The 26,520-nt window shown below is 41.8% G+C and overlaps 11 protein-coding genes across 15 annotated transcripts in view; 6 read left to right on the top strand and 5 right to left on the bottom strand.

The window, feature by feature from the left end:
- Nucleotides 1-2: 2 nt before the first annotated feature.
- LOC108599749 (cytochrome b reductase 1) lies at nt 3-4,963 on the bottom strand. Of its 3 annotated transcripts, none has more exons than XM_017986762.1 (4): nt 4,830-4,963; nt 748-957; nt 315-678; nt 3-249 (listed from the first exon to the last, which is right to left on the bottom strand). In XM_017986762.1, exons 2-4 carry the CDS (start codon nt 938-940, stop codon nt 84-86), a joined length of 723 nt encoding a protein of 240 aa, XP_017842251.1. In that variant the 5' UTR covers nt 941-957; nt 4,830-4,963; the 3' UTR covers nt 3-83. The 3 variants fall into 3 exon arrangements, with proteins under 3 accessions (XP_017842251.1, XP_017842250.1, XP_017842248.1); XM_017986761.1 differs by lacking the exon at nt 4,830-4,963 and adding an exon at nt 4,366-4,472; XM_017986759.1 differs by lacking the exon at nt 4,830-4,963 and adding an exon at nt 3,008-3,475.
- Nucleotides 4,964-5,467: 504 nt separating this feature from the next.
- LOC108599750 (elongator complex protein 5) lies at nt 5,468-6,948 on the top strand. The gene is made up of 3 exons (XM_017986763.1): nt 5,468-5,590; nt 5,652-6,306; nt 6,362-6,948. Exons 1-3 carry the CDS (start codon nt 5,542-5,544, stop codon nt 6,453-6,455), a joined length of 798 nt encoding a protein of 265 aa, XP_017842252.1. The 5' UTR covers nt 5,468-5,541; the 3' UTR covers nt 6,456-6,948.
- Nucleotides 6,949-7,086: 138 nt separating this feature from the next.
- Nucleotides 7,087-10,234, bottom strand: LOC108598094 (xylosyltransferase oxt). Its single transcript, XM_017984709.1, has 4 exons — nt 9,541-10,234; nt 9,317-9,477; nt 7,847-9,124; nt 7,087-7,791 (listed from the first exon to the last, which is right to left on the bottom strand). Exons 1-4 carry the CDS (start codon nt 10,232-10,234, stop codon nt 7,282-7,284), a joined length of 2,643 nt encoding a protein of 880 aa, XP_017840198.1. The 3' UTR covers nt 7,087-7,281.
- Nucleotides 10,235-10,654: 420 nt separating this feature from the next.
- LOC108599751 lies at nt 10,655-11,129 on the top strand. Its single transcript, XM_017986764.2, has 2 exons — nt 10,655-10,838; nt 10,912-11,129. Exons 1-2 carry the CDS (start codon nt 10,724-10,726, stop codon nt 10,944-10,946), a joined length of 150 nt encoding a protein of 49 aa, XP_017842253.1. The 5' UTR covers nt 10,655-10,723; the 3' UTR covers nt 10,947-11,129.
- Nucleotides 11,130-11,441: 312 nt separating this feature from the next.
- On the top strand, nt 11,442-13,950 carry LOC108599748 (solute carrier family 35 member C2). Its single transcript, XM_017986758.1, has 3 exons — nt 11,442-12,361; nt 12,421-12,673; nt 12,730-13,950. Exons 1-3 carry the CDS (start codon nt 11,765-11,767, stop codon nt 13,284-13,286), a joined length of 1,407 nt encoding a protein of 468 aa, XP_017842247.1. The 5' UTR covers nt 11,442-11,764; the 3' UTR covers nt 13,287-13,950.
- Nucleotides 13,951-14,174: 224 nt separating this feature from the next.
- On the bottom strand, nt 14,175-16,913 carry LOC108598433 (putative RNA-binding protein Luc7-like 2). Its single transcript, XM_017985062.1, has one exon. The coding sequence runs from the start codon at nt 16,807-16,809 to the stop codon at nt 15,628-15,630; it is 1,182 nt and encodes a 393-aa protein (XP_017840551.1). The 5' UTR covers nt 16,810-16,913; the 3' UTR covers nt 14,175-15,627.
- Nucleotides 16,914-17,187: 274 nt separating this feature from the next.
- Nucleotides 17,188-19,115, top strand: LOC108600853 (U4/U6 small nuclear ribonucleoprotein Prp4). Of its 2 annotated transcripts, XM_017988655.1 has the most exons (2): nt 17,188-18,034; nt 18,093-18,253. In XM_017988655.1, exons 1-2 carry the CDS (start codon nt 17,279-17,281, stop codon nt 18,162-18,164), a joined length of 828 nt encoding a protein of 275 aa, XP_017844144.1. In that variant the 5' UTR covers nt 17,188-17,278; the 3' UTR covers nt 18,165-18,253. The 2 variants fall into 2 exon arrangements, with proteins under 2 accessions (XP_017844144.1, XP_017844143.1); XM_017988654.1 differs by having other exon boundaries at nt 17,188-19,115.
- A 34-nt stretch (nt 19,116-19,149) lies between these two features.
- On the bottom strand, nt 19,150-21,606 carry LOC108600852 (GPI mannosyltransferase 3). Its single transcript, XM_017988653.1, has 5 exons — nt 21,449-21,606; nt 21,229-21,364; nt 20,708-21,175; nt 20,064-20,645; nt 19,150-20,007 (listed from the first exon to the last, which is right to left on the bottom strand). Exons 2-5 carry the CDS (start codon nt 21,354-21,356, stop codon nt 19,530-19,532), a joined length of 1,656 nt encoding a protein of 551 aa, XP_017844142.1. The 5' UTR covers nt 21,357-21,364; nt 21,449-21,606; the 3' UTR covers nt 19,150-19,529.
- Nucleotides 21,607-22,202: 596 nt separating this feature from the next.
- LOC108598894 (mpv17-like protein 2) lies at nt 22,203-23,303 on the top strand. Its single transcript, XM_017985655.1, has 2 exons — nt 22,203-22,710; nt 22,766-23,303. Exons 1-2 carry the CDS (start codon nt 22,297-22,299, stop codon nt 23,189-23,191), a joined length of 840 nt encoding a protein of 279 aa, XP_017841144.1. The 5' UTR covers nt 22,203-22,296; the 3' UTR covers nt 23,192-23,303.
- Nucleotides 23,304-23,361: 58 nt separating this feature from the next.
- LOC108598733 (integrator complex subunit 10) lies at nt 23,362-25,501 on the bottom strand. The gene is made up of 3 exons (XM_017985465.1): nt 25,218-25,501; nt 24,094-25,165; nt 23,362-24,036 (listed from the first exon to the last, which is right to left on the bottom strand). Exons 1-3 carry the CDS (start codon nt 25,421-25,423, stop codon nt 23,380-23,382), a joined length of 1,935 nt encoding a protein of 644 aa, XP_017840954.1. The 5' UTR covers nt 25,424-25,501; the 3' UTR covers nt 23,362-23,379.
- Nucleotides 25,502-25,659: 158 nt separating this feature from the next.
- The window catches only part of LOC108599926 (phosphatase and actin regulator 4), an 82,687-nt gene continuing 81,826 nt past the window's right edge, over nt 25,660-26,520 (top strand). The window contains exon 1 of one of the 2 annotated variants that reach the window (XM_017987135.1): nt 25,660-26,091. In XM_017987135.1, the coding sequence (XP_017842624.1) occupies nt 25,932-26,091 (160 nt within the window). In that variant the 5' untranslated portion in view covers nt 25,660-25,931. The remainder of the gene's footprint in view (nt 26,092-26,520) is intronic. The other variant, XM_017987136.1, reaches the window with a different exon arrangement.

Genomic DNA, 26,520 nt, shown 5'->3' with positions numbered 1-26,520 from the left:
CACGCGTTATTTTTTATACTTTTTTCTGGTAGTAACGTCAAAAATGTTTGTTTTGTGCACAGTTTTCTTTTTGTTATAGCTTTTTACTCTTGCGAGGCACCAGTGAGCAGTGCGGTGTCCTCTGGTATGGGCTTGCGCTTGTAAGCGGGATCGGTGGCCAGGTAAACAACAAGTGAGCCAAAGATGACATAGAGTACGCCAATAATGTTGGTCAGCACACCCGAAGCAGGCAGCGTGGCATAGTTGGGACTGCAAGGCAACAAGTGAGGGTTAATTAAGATTTATGCTGCAGTTTTATATATTTTAACGCTTACATTGCAAATATGGCCTTCTCAGTCAAACCCATTAAAGCGCTGGCAATGGCCAGCACAAAGCCAAACAAACCGAAATAGACATGCAACGGCATTAGGGCAATCTTATAATTCTCACGCATGCCCGGCACTAGAAAGGCCATGAAACCAGCCACATATTGCAGACAAAAGATTAATACCGCTGACAGGCCCAGCCACGAATGCAGCGAATACATATTGGGTATGGGCGGATCGGCCAGATTGTGCGAGTCGAAGACAGTCTTGAGCGCAATCACCGTTAAGATGAAGGCGGCCATATGGATGCCAGCGTGGGTGAGCTTAAGCGTCTTCTTGCGCGTGGTGCGAAAGCCGCGATACACCAATATGGCTAAAAGCATAGAAATATATATTTTAAGGTGAGTTAGTTGCACCTTTTTCCGGTCTTAATTGCACTTACAATTGCCATACAGATAGATAAAGCCAATGGTCATAAATAATGGATGCCAATTGAACTCCTGCTTGGGATTAGCCGTGCCTCCCAGTCCGCCAAAGTGCTGACCAATCAAGGTGCCCACCAGCACAATGACAGTCAGACCACAGAGCTGTGTGACCACATAGAGCACCCTGAAGTTAATCAGCGCTGGATCCATATTGGACTTGGTGCCGCCTATAAGAGTCAGAATAGAAAAGATAAGTTAAACATCAAGGAATAGTTGAATCATATTTAGTGATTTACAGGCCTAATTACCACATTATTCACTTAAGAAGAATGTATAATTACATTAAGATTCTTCGCTTACACACACACACACACACACATCTGCTTATGATGCATTAATTAGAACATTATCGCTATACACGATCTCAACAAGCATTGAGCAATGCAATTGACCCGTCAGTTTCCACATACTTGCCACATGATATCATAGACAATTCATTTAAGATTAATGCTCAGCCCTCTAGGCCCGACTTGATCACGACACCAGCAAACCGCAGCTTACAGACAAAACAACAACTATTTGTATATAGTATATGTAATTGCAAACGTCGTCAAATCTAAGCAATAGCCAATTGTGTATGTGTGTGTGTGTTTGTATTATAAACATAAACAATTTGCTAGCAATATAAACAAAATATAAGATTAGATTACCAATGCTTAAAGTTTATGCTAAAAAGACAAACTGCAACTAGCTGTTTATCTAACCTTTAAAAGTTGCGGGATGCCTAGTCTGGTCTCTATTGCTTATCAGCCTGGAACGCTTGACAAACATTGTCTGGTAGTGCCAAATGGCAAAAATGATATCAAAACGCTTTAAATAGCATTGTTATAGACTTGTATCTATTGGTTAGCAGCAGCAAAAAACAAGCAAGCAGTAAAGTAAAAAAAAATAGGTGGCAAATAAATTAAAAATTTTCTGCGCTACCTTGTTGTGGCATTGGAAACGGTTAAGAGAACATAGAACAGATGGGTGTACCATAAAAATAACAATAGTATGTTCTTTTTTGTAATACATGAAAGATTGGCAATAAGATAAATAATGCCAGCAGCATGGAACAGACAAATTTCAAGTGTCCATTAGTTTCGACTGCAGATGTGTTAGCATAGCGAAAGTGTTTAAAAAAATTTCAAATATTTGGCTTAAGTGTTGCTGTTAGTTTTTGGAAATTCTATAAATATGCTGAATATAAATTGAGAATTACTTGAGGGCACGCGTCGTTTTTTGCTTCTGTTGGCAATTTTTCTATAATACATGCTAAACTTTTAGTGCACACCCTAATGTAAATATTTATGTCGAAACAAGGCCTCGGTAGTTGATATGCAAATAATGTTTTAGAATTGAAGTTAATTGCAAATGTAAGCCAGCTGATAAAAAAGTTGAACTATAGTTGAGTTGTTGTTGTTGTTGTTGTTGTAGACACGTGCCACAGTTTTATGCTGGCTGCCTTAGTTTTGATCTAATTTAAAGTATGTATTTATTATGTTTAAAGAGCGCATTATAATTAATCGACTGTTAGCTAAGCAGGCGTGCAACAATTGTTGCTGCTGCTGTCGACCAACAAAGCGTTGCAACAGATCGTGCGCAAAATTTGAAGGTAACAACAACAACATTAACAAATAACAATCAGCATAAAAAGTAAAACTTTATAAAGATGCGGCGGCGACGACTTTGGAAAAGCGTAAAAACTCTAGCAGACAGCAAAAGTTAAATAAATAAGACACAATGAAATGAAATGGAAAAAAAACATGTTGAAAAACTAAAGTGAAATTTTTTTGAAAGACAGCAAATGTGGTTGATGACGCTGCAGAGCAAACAGCGTGGTGGGGGGAGCGAAGGTGAAGGTGAAACATAAAGCGCAAGCCGGCGTGCAAACAAAACGGCAAATTGAAAACAGGAGCAGCCTCTCTCTCACTCTCTCTCCCACTCAAATGCAACAGTTGTTTTTACCGTAGCGGCATTTCATGCACTCACTTTAACGCTCTCCCACTCTTTTTCGCTCTCTCTCTCTCTATGTCTTGCAGTCACTCTCACTGCTGATCTATTGCCATGGCAATGCATGTTTGCATTTTGTTGCCTTTCTTTGCTTATTCACACTTGTTGTTGTCTTTATTGTTTTGCTGCGTGTTTGTGCACAGCTTTTACTAAAACGAAATTTTTATGCGCGCCGCTAAATAAACTTTAAAGCCAATGCCATAACTGTTTGCCATTTGTTTATACCTTTAGTTGCAGCTGCATCGACAACATCAATTTTTGGCTGCATTGGTTCTGCTGTTGCTGTTGTTGTCGTCGTCGTCACTGTTGTTATTGTTGTTGCTGCGGCATCTTGCTGCTGGCTATTGTTATCCCCATTTGCCGCACTTGGCTTTAGCTCTGTCTTTAGCTCCACAACAACAACTGGCTTGGCTGGCACCTCAATCGACGCTGTCTCTGTCGCCGTCGCCGTCACCTGTGCCGCCTGCTCAATATCCAAATCCTTTGACATTTTTATATCTTTTTAATTCAATCAATAACACTAATTGCTTGGATTTTTAATTTGCATGCAATTACAATGCTTAGGTGAATACACGACACATTGACACACCCACAACGCAGTTAATAAAACGTAAACTGCAAAACACACACACACAACACACTCAGCACAAATTACAACCGAACTCTTCAAAGTGCAATGCGCAAATGATTTCAAAGTTGGCGCTTTGCTATTTTGCTGGCAACTCTTTAAGCTCACCATAGAACGAGAGAGTGAGAGAGCGAGACTGGGAGCAAGCTTTTTATACACTTTGATATGTTTTATAGCAATTGTCAATGGGTTTCATAGTATTGTGTGAGTGTAATATATTCTTTATAAGCTTCACTAACGGAGTCGAAACCAAGACTGTCTGTCTGTTTGTCTTTTTGAGCAACATGATTGTTATAACTACCTGCTCAAAGTGTATTAAAGAGCTGGTTGTTTCAAATTTTACAACATGCATGGCTATGCTGAGCTGATTGAGTGCGTTAAATATGCTTTGCACTGAGCTAAATTATAATGACAATTTTATCATAATTAGTAAGTTAGCACGAACAATTAAATTATTTAAAAATATGATACAGTTAACTGTGGTTAACAGTTAAAATAACCATTTAGATAAATTTTAAATGCCATTATTATAGGACTTAACAGGTATATTTTGTAATTTCATTGTCTCTGTAGCTACACTGGAAAAAGCTTTGCAGCTGCCTTCCACTTTAACAAAGCTTCACTGTATTTGATTTGAAAACTTTAATATCTACATTTAAAAGCCCGTCCCTGACTGCTATAAAGTTCGTGGTACCAATTTAAACTAAGCAAATTGTTTAAATTTTAATGCAACTTTTAAATGCTAGGCTAGTCAATGGGCTATTAGCAATTTTGCATGCATTTTAACTTTGTTGTTTTTGCGATAATTGTTAATATGCTAGACACATTGCTACGGACTGCACATTCCGTAGACTCTATTGATTGGGATTAGTCGCTGAGCTGCATTTTAATTGAGCTGTTCTTTTGCCATAATAAATAAACATAAAAGCCAAAACGCATTTAGCTTGAGACTTACTCAGCGAGAACAACATGACGTATACTTGATTAGCAACGCGCACAAACTTCCTTTGATTTGTATGAGCAGCGGCTTATCGCACTCAGTGTATGTATTTCAATTTAATAATAATAATTCAGCAATTTTTATTGCAATTCTTTTAATTGTCACGCACAAAACTTGTTGAACAATTGGATTCTTTGCAGGATATGGTGGGCTGCTGCGTTGCCTTTCCATATGGTGAAAATTGCTGCAAAAGCACAAGAAGCAACGCCAACGCATTTTCCCCTCAGTTGCGGCTGTAAAGCTTTTTTCCTATCGAGAGCTTTAAGCGTCTAACACAAATACCAAGAACTGTGGGCCCAATACATACGTAGACAGCTGACACGTTAAAGCCACTTGTTGGATGTTACAAATAATACATGCACTCTTTTGTTTAAATACAACATTAAGACGCAATATAGTTGATTCATGCAAATACTTACAGTTTTAGTAGCTTAATCGGCGAAAACTTGAAGAAAACGTCACACTTTGACCTCCAAAATAAAAAAATTCACCAAACGAAATTTACCACATTAAAGAACAGCAACAAACTGAATTGAAAGCACAACAACAAAGACGGCATCGCGACGCTACTGTTGACGTTGACGTCGACGCTGGCAGCGCAAGATCAAATAAGCGGCATGCCATTGACCTGTTATCAGCCACACTTAAGGGGGAAATTATAATGTAAATCACACTGGCACGTGCTCAAGGTTGCACTTTCACTGATTCCGATTAGCAATGTATACGAGAGCATACGCATTTTCACGAATTTATAATTGTTTACTCAATTGGAAAAAGGCGGCAGATATCCAATTACAGCTGAGCCTTAGAGATGAACTAGAAGTTCCGACAAACTATCGGATAACTGTATTGATAATATCCATAATACGTCCGAATAAACAAAGCGATGCACAAATTACATGCACTACGGTACATAAAGTTTAATTATTTTATTTATGACAACAACAGAGTGCAAACAAAGCATAGATTAATTTATGAAAATATCTCTTGTTTTCATCTCAGGCCGTGTGGATGACAGTGTGTTGCAAAACGATACCTCAAGCATCGTTTATTTGCACATTAATTGCAATCAGCCACAACAAACAGAATAATTGCAATTTATTTATTTTATTAATAATAATTTAAAGCAACATGCTTTCCAACTTGGTTGTGACCAATCAAAAGGTTGTGCTTATAATTGGTGAGTCCTACACCATAAATTAAATTAAACAGTAGCTGTAATTTATTATTACGTTTTGCAGATCAACTAAATCGAGAGCGCATTGCGTTAAAGTTCATTGGCAGCCTGCTGCATGAGCAGGGCGAGGGTGCGGAGGTAAAGAGCTTGCCAATTGGCACACAATTGCAGCACGTGGCGAGCTTTGACGCATTCCTCAACGAATTAAGCAACAATAACAACAATAATGCAAGCGCTCAATCGCCTGGTGAACCAACAATTAAACCCAGTTATAATGTTATATTGCCTACATTGGCCGATCTGTTGAGCTATCAGACACCCGCCTATATCTTTGATTATCTTAACAAGTTGCGTCGCTCTGATCATGTGCGTCGTGTGTTCCTGTGGGCATCGCCAGCGCATTTGCAGCATGTCGACGCGGACTATATATTGGCGGGATGCGAATACCTGGCGGAGTTGGTGCTACGTTTGGAAACTGAGACCACACTGGCGCTAATTTCACGCAAGCCAGGTGGCGGAGTAAGCAACAAACGCTATAACTGTCAGGTTAGCAAGACAGAGTTCCAAGTGTCACCGTTGATGGAGAGCAAAGAGGCTAAGGAAGCCACAATTGAAGAGGATAACGTCAAGGCTGCTGATCCTGGTGGCACTTTTAAAATTGAGCTGGATGAGGATGAAATGGTCGCCAGAAATGCTTTAACCTTGCCCTATGAGCAACAGTAAGTAAAAACGTATGTAACAAAGCCATGTTTTACTAAGTAAATCTTTCCACAGCAACAAGGAACCCACTGAAGGCAATATTATCTACACACCCGATGCTGATGATGATTTTGATGATGAAGATCCCGATGAGGATTTGTTAATCTAAAGCGTGCACGCACACCAAACGGCAGTACAAATGGCCTTGGCTTTAAATATTTAAGTCTAATATAAAAGAAAATGGAAAATTTGAGGAAAATTAAATATACAATTGTATTGGCATAGTTCAAAGTTTATTCTAGAGTTATACACAAAGACACAGAGAAAAATGTTACAATTGCCACGCTTAGTTACTTAAACAACTTTAAAGAAAACTTCCTTATAATACTCTAAAAAGAAAAGCAGAAGAAAATCTCTTAAGACGCACACCACCAGCTAATCAAGTCATCTAAATCATTATTATATATCACAAACATTCTGTAAAAAAAAAGACTTTAAAGTGCGTGAGAGTTTAATGAGTGTGTTTGAAAAATACATGCAGAGTTTTGAATGAAAAACGTGTATTCTTTTTTAAGTTTTAGAGTTAGTTGTAAAAGATCTACGGCATAGCCGAAGCCTCAATGCTCTTGCACAGCGAATTGACAAATTTTTCAAATGGATTATTGTATTATTTACTTATACTATTTTGCTACATTTATATTTGACTGACTTTGATAAACATTTGACTTATCTATAATTAATACAGCTCGATTTGTAATACTGAGCGCCTAAAATATACTGTTGGGCAGTTATAGACAATTATAGCTAGTGCAAGAGTATCTGATTCAATTGACTATTCCTGTTTGCTTTAGTTTTTATGTGCGTTGAGCATAAAATTGATGAATTGGTTAATTGTTTACAAGTATTTACACAACAAAACGAATAACAAAAATATAAGTAAGTGTTCAATGGCAAATGGCTATAACAACTATGAATAGAATTTGCTAACTCCTGGCCTAGCGCTTGAGCAAGGCCTCCATGTCGCTTTTGGGATCTGCTGCCAGCGAGCTCCAGCTGGTGTCCTGACATAAAGGCAAGCCAGGTAATGCATTAGCTGGCTGTGCCACACAACTCTCGCGCAGCTGAAAGAATTTGCTAACCAGCTCATCAATCCAACGATGCAGCTGATGACCAACTAACTGACCATTAGCCAGTATGTGCTCGCGTAGCGCGAAATGCTCGTCGTCATTATGTACATGTTGCTGCCACTCCAAAGGTAGCTCAAACTCGTCGGGTAGCGATAGATCAATGCCGGCATTGACTGCACTGGCTGCTGCTGCTGTTGCCAGCGGCTCACCTTTGTCAAAGGCAAGCGGTGCAACTAGAAACTTCAGCTGTGCATAAATGGCAGTGCGTCCAATAAGCTTAGCAGTCCAAATACCCGGCGTAAGCGGTTGTTTGAGCAACGTTTTGGAATAGTTAATAACATCTGTTTGCGACTCCTCCACATGCAGCTCATTAAAGTCCTGCAAAAGTAACTATTAGTAGTAATTGTTTTAGTAATGCTTGGCTGCAGCTTACCTGCAGACGTCCCAGCGGATCCAACCAAAGCAGCGTTAAGTTATAAGAATGCGCGGCATCCTGTGCATCAGTGATGCCTTGATATGTGTAGCTCAAGAGCAGCTCGCTATGCGGGCCCAAAAACTTGGCAAAGTTGCGCGCCACTTGCTCCTTCTGATCGTAGTCCGTGGAGACTTCAAAGTTGCGCAAACGTTTGCTGAAACGCGCATTCCTAGCCAGCTTACCCAACTGCACGGGTCGCACGCGCGTCTCTAGCTGCAGCAGCTTGGACGTATTGCGCTGTTGAGCGTTGAAGCGCACTAAGAAACCCTTGTACTGATCGCGATGCAGATAATGCGTAAGCTCGAGCAGCTGCAGCGGCTCCAGACGAGCTTGATGCGCAGCCAAACGCATCAGGCTTTCACCCATAGTACGCGTAAGATCCGAATGAGCGCCTTGGACATCCTCATGATGATACAATGACTGCCAATAGCCATGTAGATTGGCATACTCGCTGGTGTAGGGTCCATAGAGCCATTCCTCCAGCTGCAGCAGTACTGCTTGATTGATAATCGGCTCGAATTTGCGCGCAAAGAAAAGCGACTTTGATGCCGTCGACTGCAAACGTGCCCAATCCTCCGGCTTAAAGTCATTGGGACTGCAGCCACACCAGTCAACAACATGCTTATACTGACACTTGCAGCCCTGCTTGCGTTTCCAGTTGGTCACATGCAGATTATTATCCACATAGCTAAGACAATGACGCGTATTGCGCAGCACCGTATGAAAGAAAGTCTCCGCCGGCAGCAAAGTGTGCTTAAACAGATGCAACAACGACTGCAGCAACTTGTCCTGCGTCTGTGGTTGGGTCACATACGCTACAAAGGGTCTGGAAAGTGCCACCCAATCGCTGCCGCCATCCACTTGTATGCCTGCGGGCAGCTTGCGATCTCCTATGCGCCACATATGCGTATCACACTCTACGAACGTTTTGTCCAGTCCCTGCTTTTGTATAAAACGCTGTGTCTCTCTGCCATGTCCCTTAACAAAGTTGCGATTGCGATTGGCGCTGAGAAAGTCCACCAGTTTGTCCAGCGTCTTAACTGGAAAATCACTTTCGCTTAGATTAATGACAAAATCCCAATGCCAGCTGGACTCAAGTAGATCATGCATGCTTTGGAGCAGCATGGTCAGCAGCGAGGCACCGCCCCAGATAGTGGAGAAGCGTTTGCGCGCTAGACGTATATTGGGAAACTTTCGTTCCAGCTCCAGTAGCTGGCGGTACAAGTAATCCTGGCGCTGTGAAAATTCATTTTAATTAGTTTCATTTAAAAAAAATGTTTGCTTGTTTACAAAGGCGTTTCAATTAGGGTCATTGTCCATTGCAATATTTGCAATTGTGCACAATTAGCAAAACTGCTGACGCCTTAATTATAAAAATCCGCCTTACCAAGCGCACACACATATATCTATATAAACACACATACTCACCGCATCCACGTGTATATAGTAGACATGTTCCGGCGCATATACCGCGCGTATTAAGCGATGCACTTGCCTCAAGGCGCGTCCATTTAACGTAAGCAAAAAGGCAATACGTACGCGGGGTTGGGTCTCTGGGGCGCCTGTTGCCGCCACCTGTGCTGTGAACTCTGTAAAAACAAAAGCAAAACATAAGCATAGACTAGAAATATAGCAGAACTAGTGTTACTTACTAGCAATGCCCGTTTCGTAGACATTCATGGCAAAGTAGCCACCACAAATCTCTTTAATATTGCCCAGACATTTCATATTACAGCTGGAGTCGGGCAGCTTAGCTTGGCGTGGGGGCGTATCATAGCCGCAGAAGCATTCACGTGCATATTGTACGCCTGCATAGGGATAACCACTTTGCAGACAAAGCTCAATGCAGGCACTTGGCGAATTGGACGTTTTGAAGCTGGTGAAATAACCACTCAGCAGACGTGTATCCTTGTCATCTCTATAGCAACCCAAGGACACATTTGCTGTGTGATTGCCAGCAGGGCAGCTGCTTTGTAGCTTGGTTGCATAGAAGCGATCAGCTTGGATTGCACAGGCGATCTGTGCGATATGTTTGCGGCAGTCTGTAGTCTTGGCACGTGTAAGCGCCGATATTGCTTCCTTGGAATTTATATCACAATCGGGCTCAAAGCCCAGCTGATCTGCTGTCAGGCGTACGCTGCGTTCTGTTACTTGCGCCTGACGCAACTGTGCAGCGTCTTCAGGCTCCTCCTGAAGCGGCACAGGCTGGTTTTCTATATCAACAGATTTGTAGGCTAGAAATAGCTGGATGGCAATTATGAATAGTAGTATTAGAAAAAAGGCGCGATAGCGACGTATCCAGCGCACAGATAACGTCGGCGACGTAGACTGCTGGTCCATGACCATTTTTCAGTTCCAGTTGCCGTTCCAAGGCTGCGCACGTTCTCTGTGATTTTGTTTTGGACACGCTGCAGTAGCATGGCCAGCGCTTCGTTTCAAATGGCACGGAATATGTATTTACAGGTGCCGCACTACCCGCATTTCACTTAAAGCACTCTATAAACAAATTAACTCTGCAGGTCCAAAGCATGGTTACCTAGGCTTATCGATAACTACAATTGAGTTGCACTTTGTCGTTCATATGAAGCAACAAGTTGAACTATGCATTTTTGAGAAATAAATTGAAACAGGAGACACTTTAGAGTGCACAATTTTCAATTTACAGCTATTTGCTATGCATTTTTCATTCATGTATATTAATTAAGTTCAAGAAAACTTTTTTAATGAACGATATCAAACCGTTGTCATCCCTATGAATACCATCTCTAATCGCATTGTTATCTGTGCACATTTTGCTATTAACTTACAAGTTTAGTTTTAAACAATTTAAAAACAATGTTCCGTCTACAACAAGCCCAGCCCGATCCCGCAGAGGAGCAGAAGCGCGTGTCATCAGAAGTGCGCTTCAACTTTTTCGTGTTTGGCGCACTCGTCTTGGCCATTCGCCTATGTAAGTCATAAAAACGTGCCAATCTTATGTAAATACAAGTGTTTTGATAAAACGAATTTATTTATAATTGCAGCGCCCTTTGTATTGGAACAACTGAAGAGCGCGTAGCCAAACTGGATTTCATAAATAGACAAAATTCAATGGGAGCTTTGCAAAAGATGCATTTACTTCAACGCACATGTTTTGCGGCTTTTATGAATATATGTAGTTTGAATAATGTAAGGTTGAAAGAACATAAATATATGTATATGTAATGCCGTTTATTGAGTGCTATTAAAGCTATTCAATTGTTTAAACAAGTGCATTTATTTTATAACAAAAGCATTCAATTTATATATAAAATGTATTCGCTCGTTACATTTCGTGCTTAGCAGTTACAGAGGTGGTAAGCTTGACCTAAAGTGAAACCTCTATAAGTGAAAATAGGTCGTGTTTGTGTTTAACATAATAATAATATTGAAATGTTTTTTAGAGAATCAAAATATTGTTATTAAAACGTGTTTGTTACGAATTTAAATGAATAGCTTGCAATTTAATACGTACGTGGCTGTTCGCTAAAAATGTTTGGTAAGCTAAGCTTCACTGTTGTCAATGCAATACACTGCACGGCGCAACACACTGTCATCCAGGTGTAGATTAAAGCCAAAATTGAAAAAAGAGTCAACAAAACTGTATAAACAGTTGGCAGTTGACCAGAAGACAGAAAGTGAGAGTGGGGCCCAAAGCGTAAAATGAAAACTTAAATGCAATCAAAACAATTGCTGACTCAGGCAAACGATAAAACAAAGTAACTTAGCCCGATACGCAAAAACTACATAAAGCCCATCAACGAACAATAGCAAATAGACAGGTTTCAGCCTAACATATGGCATGGCCACAATATTAATAAAGTTATAGATAACGGTACGCATATGTACAAATAGATAATGGTTGCGGCTAAGTATGAACGTCTCAACACTGGCGACGTTGACGCCGGCAGCGACGCGCTTGACGATGATAACATTGAGGAAGTTGAACTGCGTTTAGATTTTACAAACAAAAATGCCAGCTCAAACTCCAGTCAAGAGCGCAACGGCGAAGCCACGTCTGCAAATCAGCGATCCGACAGCCTGACTATGACACGGCATACGGCCGATGCAAGATTTATGCAAATGGCAATTGGCACACTGGCCACCATATTGCTCTATCTAACGCTCTCCATAACACTCACATTCTATCAAACGGACATCAATCGACAGTTGCCTTTCCCGCTGACAATTGTCTCGTACCATTTGCTGCTGAAATTTGCGCTCGCTGCTCTGGTGCGAAGCATTTACCGTCTGCGCGCGGGTAAGACACGTGTCCAGTTGGATTGGCGTGTGGCTGTGCGTAAAATGGCGCCCACTGGTGTCGCCAGCGGCATTGATATTGGCTTCTCCAACTGGAGTCTTGCATTGGTGCCCATTTCGTTATATACTATGACTAAATCATCGACAATTGTATTTATTTTGTTGTTTGCTATACTATTGGGGCTGGAGCGCAAGGTAAACTATAAATACTGCAACAAAAAATTTAACTAACAATATGCCTCTATTGCTTGCAGAGCTGGTCGTTATTCCTCATTGTGGGACTCATAGGACTTGGACTCTTCATGTTTACGTACAAATCTTCAAAGTTTAATGCTCTAGGTTTCTGTTTTATACTCTTTGCATCGCTCTGCAGTGGATTACGTTGGACCTTTGCGCAGTTTATTATGCAAAAATCAAAGCTGGGTCTGCATAATCCCATTGATATGATCTATTATATGCAGCCTTGGATGATTGCTACGCTTTTGCCCTTAGTTCTCTTTATAGAAGGTAAGCACATGGTTTCATATCTAAATCACGCGCTTAAAAATCATTTTTAACTCCAGGCCCAAGGCTGTACGTTGTGTTGGAGCACTTTTCAAGCTACGCACCAGAAGACGTTACCTGGATCTGGACCAAAGTTACTGGCGGCGCAGCTATTGCATTCCTTATGGAAATCTCTGAATTTATGGTGCTGTGCAAAACTTCAAGCCTAACGCTGTCTATTGCTGGTATCTTTAAGGACATTTGCCAGTTAGCCTTGGCTGTGGCGCTCAAAGGTGATCAGTTGAGTCCCATTAATCTGGTGGGCTTGGCCGTCTGCCTGGCCGGCATTGGTTGTCATGTAATGCACAAATACTCCAGCATGTCGCAGTTGAACAAACAGCAACAGGTGCTGCAGCTGGACAATGATCAGGAGGACGCAGCAGCTGAGTATGATTTTAGCAAAGGCAACACGCACTCGGGCATTGGTCAAAGCAATGCTATGGGCAAGCATGCTACGCTTACTGTGCCGCTGCTGGAGGAAACCGACTCGGAAGATGAATCGGGTAACGATGCCAACAAACAAAATTCATCCGATGTTATCTTTGATGTGCTTAAGCGGCGTGATATGCAACGATGATTTGATTCCAGGCAGCACCAAAGCCACTATCAACTGTTGATAGTTCTTGTAAATGTTGTAAATTCTAAAGCCTATTCTTTAGCACAACAATATGTTATACTTTATATATATATGTATATTTCTATATGCCCTAGCAGCTGTCTGATGTTTGTATATATAAACTAAAGTCAGTTATTCCAAGCTCGTTGCCATAGGAACATCGGCTACGCAGAGTTGTTCCTTTATACTTATAATCCATAGCAGTTGCTAGGCTACTTAAGCTTCGGTCTACCGATATCCTTACATTCTGTTTGCCTTTATATTATGTACAATTCCCTATCTTGCTTTTAAACGATTTTAATTAAGCCAATGATTTTAATTTAGTGCGGTTTTAGTTGTGATCTAACTATATACATTATTGATACTATATTGACTGCATATTTGTGCATATTTTATCATAAGCTGTGGCTAACAGCTGTAACTGTAACTGGCGGCTCTATATATTTAAACCATTATCAGTGTTTATATTAGAAACATGTAAATGTATTAAACATTTTTTTTTAATGCAGCTAATAGTTGTACATATATTTCCATCATTATATCAAAAACAAAGAAATCAAATTGAATTCGACAAAATTGTGTAAACTCGAAATAAAATTGTTAATGTACAATCAAGAGACAAAACAACGTTTTATTTAGCTAAATTTTATTACCACCTTAAACGTTTCATTAAACAGATTAAAACTTTAAAACCTTTTAATAAAAACGACATCTTTTTAGTATGAAATCCAAAAAAAAAAACAGCTTTATTTTTTTCTTAGTTAAGTTACAAACTGCTTAAGTGCAATAATTTAATGTAAATTAATTTAATTTTATAAATTATAAAAGTAAATTATTTATTAATGGTTTTATATTGTTGCATAGTTCTTACCCAGACAACTGTTGCACCTCAAAGCCCAAAAAAACACTGCAAAATATTATAACTTAGAAACAACTGTTAGAAGTTCCGCCCACACTTCATTCATTAGGTAGCTTTATTGTTATTTATTTGTTTTTAATAAGTCCACACCCCAAATACTCACTTACTATAGCGTAATCGCACCTCATCTATTTGGCCAGTTTATTTTGGATAGAACGCTTCCTATGCTGCACACATTTTTGCAAGTTCAAAACTTGAGCATGAGAAAGAAATTAAGTTGCAATTTGTAATGGTATTAACTACAGATACATATAGATTTAAAACGCTACTAGAGATTTGCAATACAAAAAGAATTTTGAATTTGTTGTTGGTTATTTTGTTTTCTGTTTTTGGGAATACGTACGTTGAAGTGTATCCTTATTGAAAACTAAGGCATCAATGCAATTCCTTTATAGCTGCAGCTTTGAGGTATACGTACCCATATATAGTTTTATATATGCTGGGCTGCTAACCAATTCGAACAATTACGCATACATACCAAAACCAAAAACGACGCATACGTACCCAAAAATTCTCTAATTGTAAGACATAACTAACACACACACACACACAGTTGGGTATGTGTCTGTGTGAACCATACTATGGTTAAATGGAACGTTGATTCTTACATACGTACCACACTTAAAAGCCTTTTGCTCAATTAACTGCTGCCAAAGAGACTTCAAAACGATTACAAATTCAGAAGTTGTAGAGTATGGAAAAAAGAGAGATTTATATAGGCTTACCCCAAACGGGAGGCCCAAGAGTTAATACCAATGCTCGTGTACTGCAGTGGAAAGCCCAGTCTGAGAGCTGTATGGAAATTATATAGGCAGCCATGTGCACAATAAAAATTTCATCAAATATATCTCAATTTTGTTGAAACTGATATTGAGTACAGTGCCTTTTTATTGATCCCTTTAGATAGGTTTGTTGTTGTTATTTGTTGGGACTTTTGGCTCTACGTACCATAGTTTAATATTTTATAGTATATGCCTCTATATACAATTAAGAACTGAACGTTTGTGGGGAACGCTGTTAAACCAATAAATTTAAGGTATTATCAACTTAAGAATTTACAAGATTTTGCATTTGCTTACAGTTGGTTTCATTTTCTTTGCATATGTATGATTTTTTTTTGTTTCACATAGTTACTATTAGGTTTACATGAATAAAAATCAGAAATAGAATAAAGATTAATAACAAGAAATATTGGCATATTACTGTCTGTGTTTTTGTAAGTGTGTCTGTGTATGTGTGCGTGTGTGTGTTTTGAATAATTAAACAAAATAATGCAATTAGTTTAGGATTTGTTTTCAAATTATTTTCTGTTTTATGTTTGTGGTTGGCTTTTGGTGTTATTAATGCTACGTACGTGGACGGGCGCAGGATGTGGGAACCGATCTAACGACGATGGCGCTCACGCTCACGCGAATGGGAGCGCCGTCTGCTGTTGCCACTAAAGTTGTTGTTGTTGCTGTTGTTGTTGTTGTAGCGTCGATCGCGTGGCGAGCGATCGCGAGAACGGGAACGGCGACGATCATTGCGACGGTCGTTTCCACCACCACTGTTGCCGCCTCCATAGCGTGCTTTCCCACGATCTCTATCACGGCGCTGATCACGATCTCTGTCGCGTGGTTCACGCCCCTCTCGCGATTCTCGACGTTCGTCCTCCTGCTCTCTGTTGCCGCTGCGCTCCGAACCTTGTTTCTCCACCTCACGTTGACGCTGTCGCTCGCGTGAACGCGAACGGTGCACACGTGAGCGACGATCCAGCTCGCGTCCACCTACAAAGTAGCGCTGACGACCTCGTCCATCTTCTTCGCGCTCTGGTATCTTACCCGAACGCTTTAGTTCTGCCTTGCGCGGCGCCGCTGTCTTCTCTAGCTCGATAAGCTTCTCACGTATGGTTAGAAAGCCAAGATGCAACTTACCACCAAAGTGGTCCGCCAAACGTATATCGTTGTCGTGTATGCCCAGGTAGGCGGAGCAGACCTCACAGACACGCAGCTTCTGTTGTTGATACGTCGAGGCAGGCATGGATGTGCGATATTCATGCTCAGCTTTGATTTTCTTGGAACGCAGCTCATCAATTTCTTTCATGAGCTCCATGCTGTCCTCCACCTCACCAGCTTCGCCTAGCGCCTCTGCTTTAGCCAGCTTCTTTCCTATCTCCTCCGCCAGCGCATGCACAGCGTTAGCCTTCTCAGCCACCTCAGCAGTTAGCTCCTCCTGGGTTTCTTTCAGACGCTGCTTTGCTGAATCTGTGCGTCTATCACAGTCGGCTATAAAGGCTTGAAGGTGCTCCATGGCTTCGATATCGTAGTAGTAGTCGCGCGACTTCGATGCACTCTCGTAATCTGCACGAAAAGCCAGATCATGCACTTTGGGACACTCACCGAGATCCATGCGTGTGGATGCCAGTATATCGTGTGGGCAGCAGTCCAGCAGAAATGATTTGCAGACGCGTGCATCAGAAAACTTCAGACCGCGTCCATCGTCGCCATTGCGTGTGGTGCCCATCAGTTGGTCCAGCATAGCACGCATCTGATCCGTTGCGGACATCTTATTGTTTGGCGCGCTCATTGTGTGCAGCCTGTTATTTGTTTTTAACAATTTACAATAAATCTACTAGCCTTCAGCAAGAATTCAGTCGAATTTTTTTTAAGCAAGTCTGAAAATTGTTAGAGATGTGTAATGGATTGACGTGTACGTGTCGTGTACTCACTATGGTAACGATTACTTGGTAACGAGCAGATGTTATCAATTTTACAAAAGCACATTTTTAGTTTTCTGAAATGACCAATGTACCTTTAGATTAAAAGCGTATTGCATTATAATTTTAGATACATTTTTCCTCACAATTAAGTAAATTACACATATAATTAAAATTATTCACGATACTTTCTTGGGTTTTAACGATAGTTTATATTGTGTTGGATGACAGTGTGCTGTTCTCCGTAAACGTTTTGCAGCGGACGACTTTTTTTGTTGTTTATTTCGTTGGCGAAATTTTTGTTTTTAAAATTAATTAATTATTTTCGATACGAAAAGAATGTCCGATGATGACGATATACAGTACGTGAAGCGGCAACGTACCTTACACTATGGCTCGCTGGAGGAAACTGAGCGGAAGCGCCAAAACCAAAGCACACCCTCGTCTGGGACGCCGGCTGCAACAACAACAACACCAACACCAACAGGCCAGCTAGAAGACATAGAATCAGATGAGGACTATGAGGAGTCGAGCAAAAAGGCTAATAGCACAAAACCTGCAGCGCCAACACCAACGGCAGCAGCGCTGGCCAATAAAATCGATGATGACTATTTCGATTTGGAGAATGAAATGGAGCGCGACAAAGTGGCGCTGCTGGAGGAGTTTGAGCGCAAAAAGCGAGCGCGACAGATCAATGTGTCTACAGACGATGCAGAGATTAAGAACAATCTGAGACAGCTCAACGAGCCTATCTGCTTCTTTGGCGAAGGTCCGGCAGAGCGGCGCAGACGCCTTAAGGAGCTGCTCGCCGGCCTCGGTGAGAATGCCATCAAGCAAAAGCAGAATGAAGAAGAGGAGCGTAAGCTGCAGCAGCGCGAGCAGGAGGCTACTTGGTATCATGAAGGCCCAGATACGCTGCGTGTGGCGCGTCTCTGGATAGCAGACTACTCGTTGCCTCGAGCGTGGCAGCGCTTGGAACGTGCACGCGAAGCGCTGGATTTACCTAGTGCCACACGTGCTGGACGCATGGTAGAGTTGCAAAAGAAACTGCAATCGTTGGCACCACTCTGCTCGCAGGTGGGTGACACGCGTCCTGTGAGTAGCGCTGCCTTCAGTACAGATTCTAAGCTTCTCTTGACCGCTTCTTGGTCAGGTCTATGCAAACTTTGGAGTGTGCCCGACTGTGAATTACAACAGACGCTGCGTGGACATGCCAGCTATGTAGGAGGCGTGGCATTGCGTCCTGATGTCAAGCAGGATGAAAAGAATGTTGTGGCCATGGCTACGGGCGGTCACGATGGCGCTGTCAAGCTCTGGGGCTTTGGCAATGAGGAATCTATAGCAGATATAACCGGACACATGCCACATCGTGTCTCTAAGCTGGAGTTTCACCCTTCCGGCCGTTTTCTGGCCACCGCCTGCTATGACTCCAGCTGGCGACTGTGGGATCTGGAGCAAAAGACTGAGGTGCTGCATCAGGAAGGTCATGCCAAGCCTGTACATTGCCTTAGCTATCAATCTGATGGCAGCGTCTTGGTCACAGGTGGTCTGGATGCCTTTGGACGTGTCTGGGATCTGCGCACGGGACGCTGTGTCATGTTTTTGGAAGGTCATTTGGGCGCTATTTTCGGTGCTGACTTCTCACCCAATGGCTTTCATATAGCCACCGGCTCCCAGGATAATACATGTAAGATCTGGGATTTGCGAAGGCGCCAACCTGTCTATACCATACCAGCACATACCAATCTCATATCGGACGTGCGCTATCAGCAGGATGGCGGCAGCTTTCTAGTTACCTGCTCATATGACTGCACGACCAAGATTTGGTCCAACAAAACGTGGCAGCCACTAAAGACGCTGACAGGACACGATAACAAGGTCATTGCAGTGGATGTCTCAGCCAATTCGCAGTATATAGCAACCACATCATTTGATCGCACCTTCAAGCTCTGGGCGCCCGATAGCTGATTTTATATTACTAAACTATTTAAACCACATTTACTAACTTTTTATCTATTGCCAATTACTGTTTTTCCGTTACAATAGCCCAAGACCAAGTTTTCTTTATGCAGTTTGGACTCTCACATGTCTCTAGACAACACAATTTGTTAATCTTTAGTTAAGCGAAACAATGCATTTCGTATTATTAAGCATTTTGTATAGAAATTGTTAATAAAAATACAACTTTTTGGTATAAAATATGTTGATTTTCAAACTTTATTTCATACACTTTTGGGCACATTAGGGCAGCTAGTCTATACAGTCTATAGACTTGTGTAAATAATATATGATATTTTTATTGCCTCACTTTAGACATTTGCGCCTAATACAAAGATCGCTTGACTTACAAAGAATATTAACTAACCACACGAGTACAGAGGGTTTTGGTGTCGACTACAAAAATATTTTGCAAGAACATGGTAAAAATAAAAAACAAAGCGTTTCACTAAAGCCAGATTTACATGGTATTTGTAATGTAGTAATGTTCGTAAATTAAATTTGTTCTTCTGGTTCTGCCTATTCTTCTGAACGGAGGGCTTAGTTTGTTGCATAAGTCTTCACATAAAAGTTTGTTAAAAATGCCACCGCTCTAATTGAACTGATTTTGGCTAGGCACATCCACAGGTTCTGACTTCAGCTGCTCTTCAGCAGCTTTACGATTAAATGCGTTCTCCTCACCGGCCTGCAGGCGCTGATAGACTTGTATAGTCTTGCCAATGCGTGCATGCAACTGGTGTAGAATTGGTTGCAAACTGGGAAGCTTGGTGCCCATGGCATTTGACAAGTCGTCTAGCATTTGCTGTCCCGAGACCAAACTCTGCACCTCAGAGAGTTGAATGCTGTGCAGCAGCTTGTAGTTGAGCAAAAATTCACTAATCTTGTCGCTGATCACATCATAGAGCACCACATGTGTGGGCAGCGCAGTGCGCGGATGCACAGGTAGATGGGAGCGCAGCCAGTGCTTGGGCGACTCATAAAAGCGATCAGCCTCGTCCTTAAAGTTTGCCTGTTGCTCAAGATTCGGCTCGCAGGTGAGAAAACGCATGGTTACATTCTCGTGTATGTGACTGCAAGTTAATCAAGTTAACATACATATATATATGCTTGTGTCTATTTGACTTACCTATAGTAAGGCGTGGAGTGGCAGGGCATAAGGAAAAGAATGCTGGCACGATGTTCTCGCTCATCGCGATAATTGTGCGCAATGTCACGCAACTTAAGCATCAGGTCAATGGGCGCCTTTTGGTGTACGGTGCTTGCATACCAAGCAGGCAGAGCGTTGCCCAGCAGTATAAGCAAAGCAGTTAGCCAAAGCTTTACACTGGAAGCACTGTAGCTCCAGCGCGACAAGGCCTCAGCGGCAATATACAAGCATAAAGGCAACAAGGAAGACACAAAACGGAACTCCTTATGCTCCACAGTGCTAAGCACGATCAGTGAGAGCAAAATGGTAATAAGCAATTGCTTGCTAACGATATGCTTGTGGCTTTGGCGTAACGTCTGTACGGCACCGTAAATAAAAGGCACTATGTTGATGCCAAGGACAACGGGCAGTCCAGTGGTAAAGTACCAATACCAAGCATGTGAGCCATAGAAGCTGCCAATGTTGTTGATTATGTTGTGCTTGAGGAACTGCCAAGGCGTAATGATCAGTTGGCCATGCGAATAGCTATCAATAGCCACACCAGCAGCCGCTACAAACAAGCTATAAATAAAAAAGAAAATAAAATAAATATAAAGCTTCGCATAGCAGCGCCATTTACTCACCCTATGGTCAGGAAACGTTTCAGGATTAGCTCGAGCAGCGGCAAGCGGCTTTTTTTCAAATGATAGAAACTCAAAGGCAGCCAGATAACCGCCGCTGTGGGACGCAAAAAGCAACAGATTGCTGCGGGCCACAGATAAGCACAGCTCTCGCCTGACCAAGGAAAATAGCTGAGTGCTATTGTTGTCAGCGATGCTTCCAGAGTATTGGCTAGTGTGCGTGAGCCAGTATAGAACCAAAACCATGGCACCAATATCAAAAACAATGCCCACTTGCGTTTTCCTGTCCACACATAAAAGCGGTAGTCTGAGTAGCTGCTAAGTAGCGCCTGCAACAGACGCGGCAGCAATACCAGCAATTGTGCGCTGTCCATTTGCAGCAGTGCAAGTAATTTGTAGACGCCAGCAATGAGAAGAGGATATATATAGCTGCGTATGCCTTGCACCCATTCCCAGGTGAGATAGCCATAGCTAAAAGTGTGCTGTTAAGTTAGTTGCTTTAAAAATTTTTACTTTACGCTTACCCGAATGTCAGCTTGTGCGCCACCTCAAGACTCTGCCAGTACTCGTCTGGAACATAGTATGTGTTGACTACAAAAACCGATGCCAATCGCACGGCGAGTATAAGCGCAAATACATAGAGCAGCCGCATTGCTGTAACTAATAAAATGTATTAACAATTGGTTTAACTTGAGTACGTTTTTTCGTTGTTTTCTGTTAATTTATCCGGCGTTCGTTTCTAACCTTAAAGTAGCCAGCCGCAACTTTGGTTTTATAAGTGCGTGTTTTGTTAGAAATTATTCTATTTTAGCCAACAAACACGCATTTGGCGCGCTTATGCTGTAAAAAAAAATTATGAAGCGGCCTAAAAATAACGCGAAGTGTAGAGCAAAGCAAAAGAGACAAAAGTGACGCCAAATCAGACGATGAGTAATTGTGAGTAGTTTATCGCTATGAGTTGAAACGATACATGCGATCGCACTCGATAGCACTGCTGTTGATTAGAAAAAATTTTCAGTATACTGTGCACATCAGAAAGGTCGAGAAGGAAAAACATCTACGCAATGGCGAACGAAGTAAGCTTAATAATTACAAAGTGTAATAATTATATGGCATTGTATGTATATTTATTTCAGTTGGTACAATTAAGGGCAAGTAGGAACTTTTTCAATTTAGTTATCGCTCCCGCCGTTAACCTGTTCTTTAATATATGGATATGGATTAAGGAACGTGAATGTGAAGAACGCCATAGCCGATATTAAAGAATGTACATAACGCTAATAGTTTTGTAAGGGATGTCAAACAAACATCCCTCGGCTGCTTGTGAAAATACACAAAAAAGATCATATAGAGTTTGTTTGTATGGGTGTATGATGATATATTGGGGAATCCCCCCATAGTGATGTGCTCGTGATAATTTATGCAGATATCGATATTTGGTGCCATTGAGCAAAAGCGTTCACGCTGCCATCACTAACAATTTGTCAGATTGATAAGAAAAACAAACTAGTAACGTCAGGAATTAAAAGCGTTATATTTTTTAAAATTTAAGTCCCCTTTGTATGGGTGTTTGACGAAAAACAGTAACTAAGATGTATGTAGCTGCACGAGGCGTGCTCGTGTGTCTGCCTCAAATTAGACAGAGCGGCCGTTATGCGCTACGCATCGATTTGCCGCGACGAGCATTCGCAACGCTGGCCAGACACAAACTTAAGCAAGGAGCTGATGTAATAGGCAGTGGTGGCAAGCTGGTTAGCCGGCGTAGTACACATGGAAAGGGTGAAGCCAAAGAGGATGTGACATTTGCGTTATTCCGATGGTGCAAGGTGGTGTGGGGGAAAATGTTTGGCAAATATTTGTTGATAACTAATGTTTTGGGATCTGGCCTACTGATGGTGGTTGGCGATGTTATAGCACAGGAATATGAATACCGACGCGGATTGAAGCAACAGGATCGCTTCGATGGCGCACGCATGTATCGCATGTTTGTCGCTGGCGCTTTGCAGGTAAGCATCCAGTTATTATACTAAATACAAATTAAATTTTAATTTGCGTATGCAGGGACCATTACATCATTATGTTTATAATTGGATGGATCGTATTATGCCGCAGCGCACATTTCGCAATATTTTGAACAAAATACTCATCGATCAGCTATTTATGTCGCCCGCCTGCATACTCATCTTCTTCTACTCCGTGTGCTATCTGGAGCGCCAAACTCTGCAAGCCACAAATAATGAGATCGTCAATAAGTTTCCATACATCTATTTGCTGGACTGGATGACCTGGCCGGCAGCGCAATATATAAACTTTCGCTACCTGGACACCAAATATCGTGTGGCATTTGTTAATGTCTGTACGGCGGTATACAATGTGCTCATCTCATATGTGAAGCACGATTTTGGCCTGCACTTGCCTTTGGAGCCGGTAGTCGAAAGCTTTGTGGAAAATGAAGCCAAATCGCGAGCAGCAAGCCGTACAGGTTAACTGTTTCCAGCATTTAATCTAAATTCATGTGATATTAGCAAACCAAAATTTGTATTATTGTGCGTATGCAGAACATATCATAACTCTAAGAGGCTTCTAGTTTGAAATAAACCAAAAAACTTTGTTATAAATATATATATATATATATATATATAGAAGATTTATTGCTTGCTTTCTTCCTGACTTACTTACTTGATTACAATTGTTTCCACCGGCGGCGCCATGCCAAAGATGTGCTGCGCCAGTACTAAGTGCTCTTGGGTAACAAAGTTTGCAATTAATGTAGGCACATTGTCGTTACAGCGTGCTATTTGCTGGCGTATAATGGACTTGAACTCATCTCGTGCACCTTTATCGGCGCCGCGTGTGCCAATGCGTCGTGGCTGAGCTGGACCAGTAGTTGTGCCGACGACAGTTGCGTTTGGCGGCGAGCCTGTTAGCTCAAAGCCGGCCTCGTCCTGCTGCTGAGAGTTCCAAATGAAAGCCAGCTCCTCTATGATGTCCGTAGCGATGATATAGTTGGAGAGCACATGCAGATTGAAGGATTTGCGTTGGGTAATCAGCTGGAAGATGTGCTGTTTAAGCACCACGTCGTCATCGACCTGATTAAGCTGGAGCAGCGTTAGCAGATCAGCTAACAGACGATCAGTGCAGCTGCTGGGTTCGAAGAGCAGTCGACTCAAGCGACTTATTAAGGCGCACGTGCAGTACTGGACGAGCGCATTCTTGGTAAGCGGCAGAAAGATCATGTGGCGATGTCCTTTGAGACTAACATTTTCCAACAGCGTGCCACTGGTGGTGGGCAGGTCGCCGAGCAGCTTAAGTATGCACTGGAAGCCTTGCAGCTGCAAAGACAAACAACAAAAATTAGAGCTGAAAGCAGCTAACAGAAGCATACTTACAGTCATGCTGCCTTGCATGAGATTAAGACTTAGAATCTGCAGACTCTGTACATGGGTATTCTGTGCTGTCATGTCATTCATGAGCTTGTTGGCCTCGTCGCGGTGGCCAAAGTATATGGCCAGATCGAAAAGAAAGCGCGAGATCCAAGGTGCCAAGGGCAGCGCCAACATAAGCTGACTGAAATCGCGCTGAAACTGTTCGGTGTTGAGTAGCTGCCAGCAGCGTGCGGCATGTAGAAACGCCTCGGAAAGCTCTTGACTGATTGTAGTGGTCGCTGAGAATTTGGGCGGCTCCATGCTCTGTCCATCGCCACCATCCGCTGTCCAATCCATGCTTTCAGGGCCTTCAGGCGACCAGTCCAAGAAACCTTCCACCAAGACATGACTCACCTCGGCATCGTCAACGCGCAGCTTGCGTATGTAGCCATGCAGGGAGTAGATAAACAGTGTGGTGGCATAAAATAATACCTGTGAGCTGCCCGCAGGACTGCCACGCAAGATTTTGACCAACTTGTCCCAGTAGACATTCTGATTCACTTGCTTACTAAATGGCATGAACGCCTCCCAGCCCATCATTTGTCCACACAGCGTTAGCACCTTGAAGATGTTCTTCCAAGCCTCTGAAGTATCGCACTTATCATCGTCCATAATCTGGCGCAGATAGTATTCAAGGGAATTTGTATATAGCCGACAGGCTAGCAGCGGCGACAGCTCTGGTGGCTTGTTTTGTATCATCGGCAGCACTTCCTCCACTAGCAGGCGCTGGTATACGTCTGAGTCTCCCTTCATACCCTCGGCTAGCATTTCGAGCAGGCGTGGCGCTTGTGTTGCCGCCGTTTTCGGAAACTTGTTGAACATTAGTATATAACTTTGTATGCACTGTTGCATATTATCACCACTGTTGGTGATGGCGTGTACAAAAATATTATGCTGCACCTCTGGCGCCAAGTGCTTGTACATCTTCGAATAGAATTCCTGCTCCGGCGTGTTTTCGCTTTCATTGCGCAGCGCATTAGTTAAAGCGTGCACCTCTTGCCAGAGCTCCTCATGCTGATTGCTAAAGTTACTGGCACTACAAAAAGCAAATCATCAATTGGTTGTTAGTTTCTTAGTTGTTAACTTACATGGCGCTGAAGCACTTGGCAGCCTCCTCATAGTTTCTCGTATCTCGCTCTAGCAAGTAAGCCTCATACTGCACATTGAAGGCATTTGGGAAGAGAGTCTTGGCGGTCAATATCCATGCCTTGGCAGCGCTTGGATCGGTGTTACGCACGCTTTGAGCTTGTTTTACCATATAAATTTGATTCTCATCAACAGAAGCCACCTCCATGTCGTAGTCTTCGTGTATGCTCACCGCATTTACTTTGTTTTTAACATAAAATACAATCTTTTCATTTATTTACAAATAAATAGCCGATTCGATAGACCGCAGTTCCGATTATACTATTATGATTGGTATTTTTTTTTATTTTATACTAGAAATATCGAAATTTGAACTCCGCTCGATAGCTATTGTATCGAGTCACAGCCATATCCCTATCGGAAATCAACAAGTTAAACTTTTCGTGCATTTCGCGATGCGTTGCAAATTTTATTGCTTAAACAAAAGCTAATAAACTTTATTAAACGCTACCGGTATTACGCGGAAAAGTGAATTAGTTCCTAACGCTGTCATTATGCATTCGTATAAAGTGGTGCGTAGTTGCTGTGAATGAAATCGCAGTGTGCGTTTAAGTTTTGTTTTGTTAAATGCTTTTTAATTTATTAAACAAAAAAAAAAACAGAATCGTAAAAGTAAAACGTTATGTATGCAAAATTAACACGTAAATAAAGCAAAAATGTCAAGTGTAAGCTGTAAAAAGACCGCAGAAGTCGCCGCCGATTCAGACAAAAGCGCGCAGAGCGTAGAAATAACTTCAAAGACAACAACGACTGTGTCAGCTGCTCAGCCAGCAGCGGCAGCGGCAGCAACAATATCAACACAAGGGGACATAAAAGGTTTGAGATTTATGTTTTATCTATATCATTTTAGTAATTAGTTGCTATTTATAAGTTTTTTATGGCTGTACAATTTAGAACTTATAAGTTTGTGATTCAGTTATGGGTAGCTGACTAACGTTAGAGATGCGCACGTGATAATAAGCACGATAACAAAAGCACTAAGCATCGAAACGGGCGGGCATTCAAAAAAAAAAAAAAACAACTATTCATTGTTGGTATAATTGCATTGTATTTAGTTTTAGTGTTTTGGCTAATTTTGAGTATTGGTTAACACGCGTGTTTATTTATTGTTTTCAAGTTAATTGTGTAAATAATAAAAGTATATAATTTGCTGTACCGCATGCCCACCTATACAACATACATACATAAAAAAACAAACATACAACAACTGCACTGGTTAGTTTGTTTGATTATCATGCTGTCGCC

The sequence above is a fragment of the Drosophila busckii genome, chromosome 3L (assembly GCF_011750605.1).
Source record: "Drosophila busckii strain San Diego stock center, stock number 13000-0081.31 chromosome 3L, ASM1175060v1, whole genome shotgun sequence".
Taxonomy (NCBI): domain Eukaryota; kingdom Metazoa; phylum Arthropoda; class Insecta; order Diptera; family Drosophilidae; genus Drosophila; species Drosophila busckii.
This window is presented reverse-complemented; position numbering and strand designations above follow the sequence as displayed.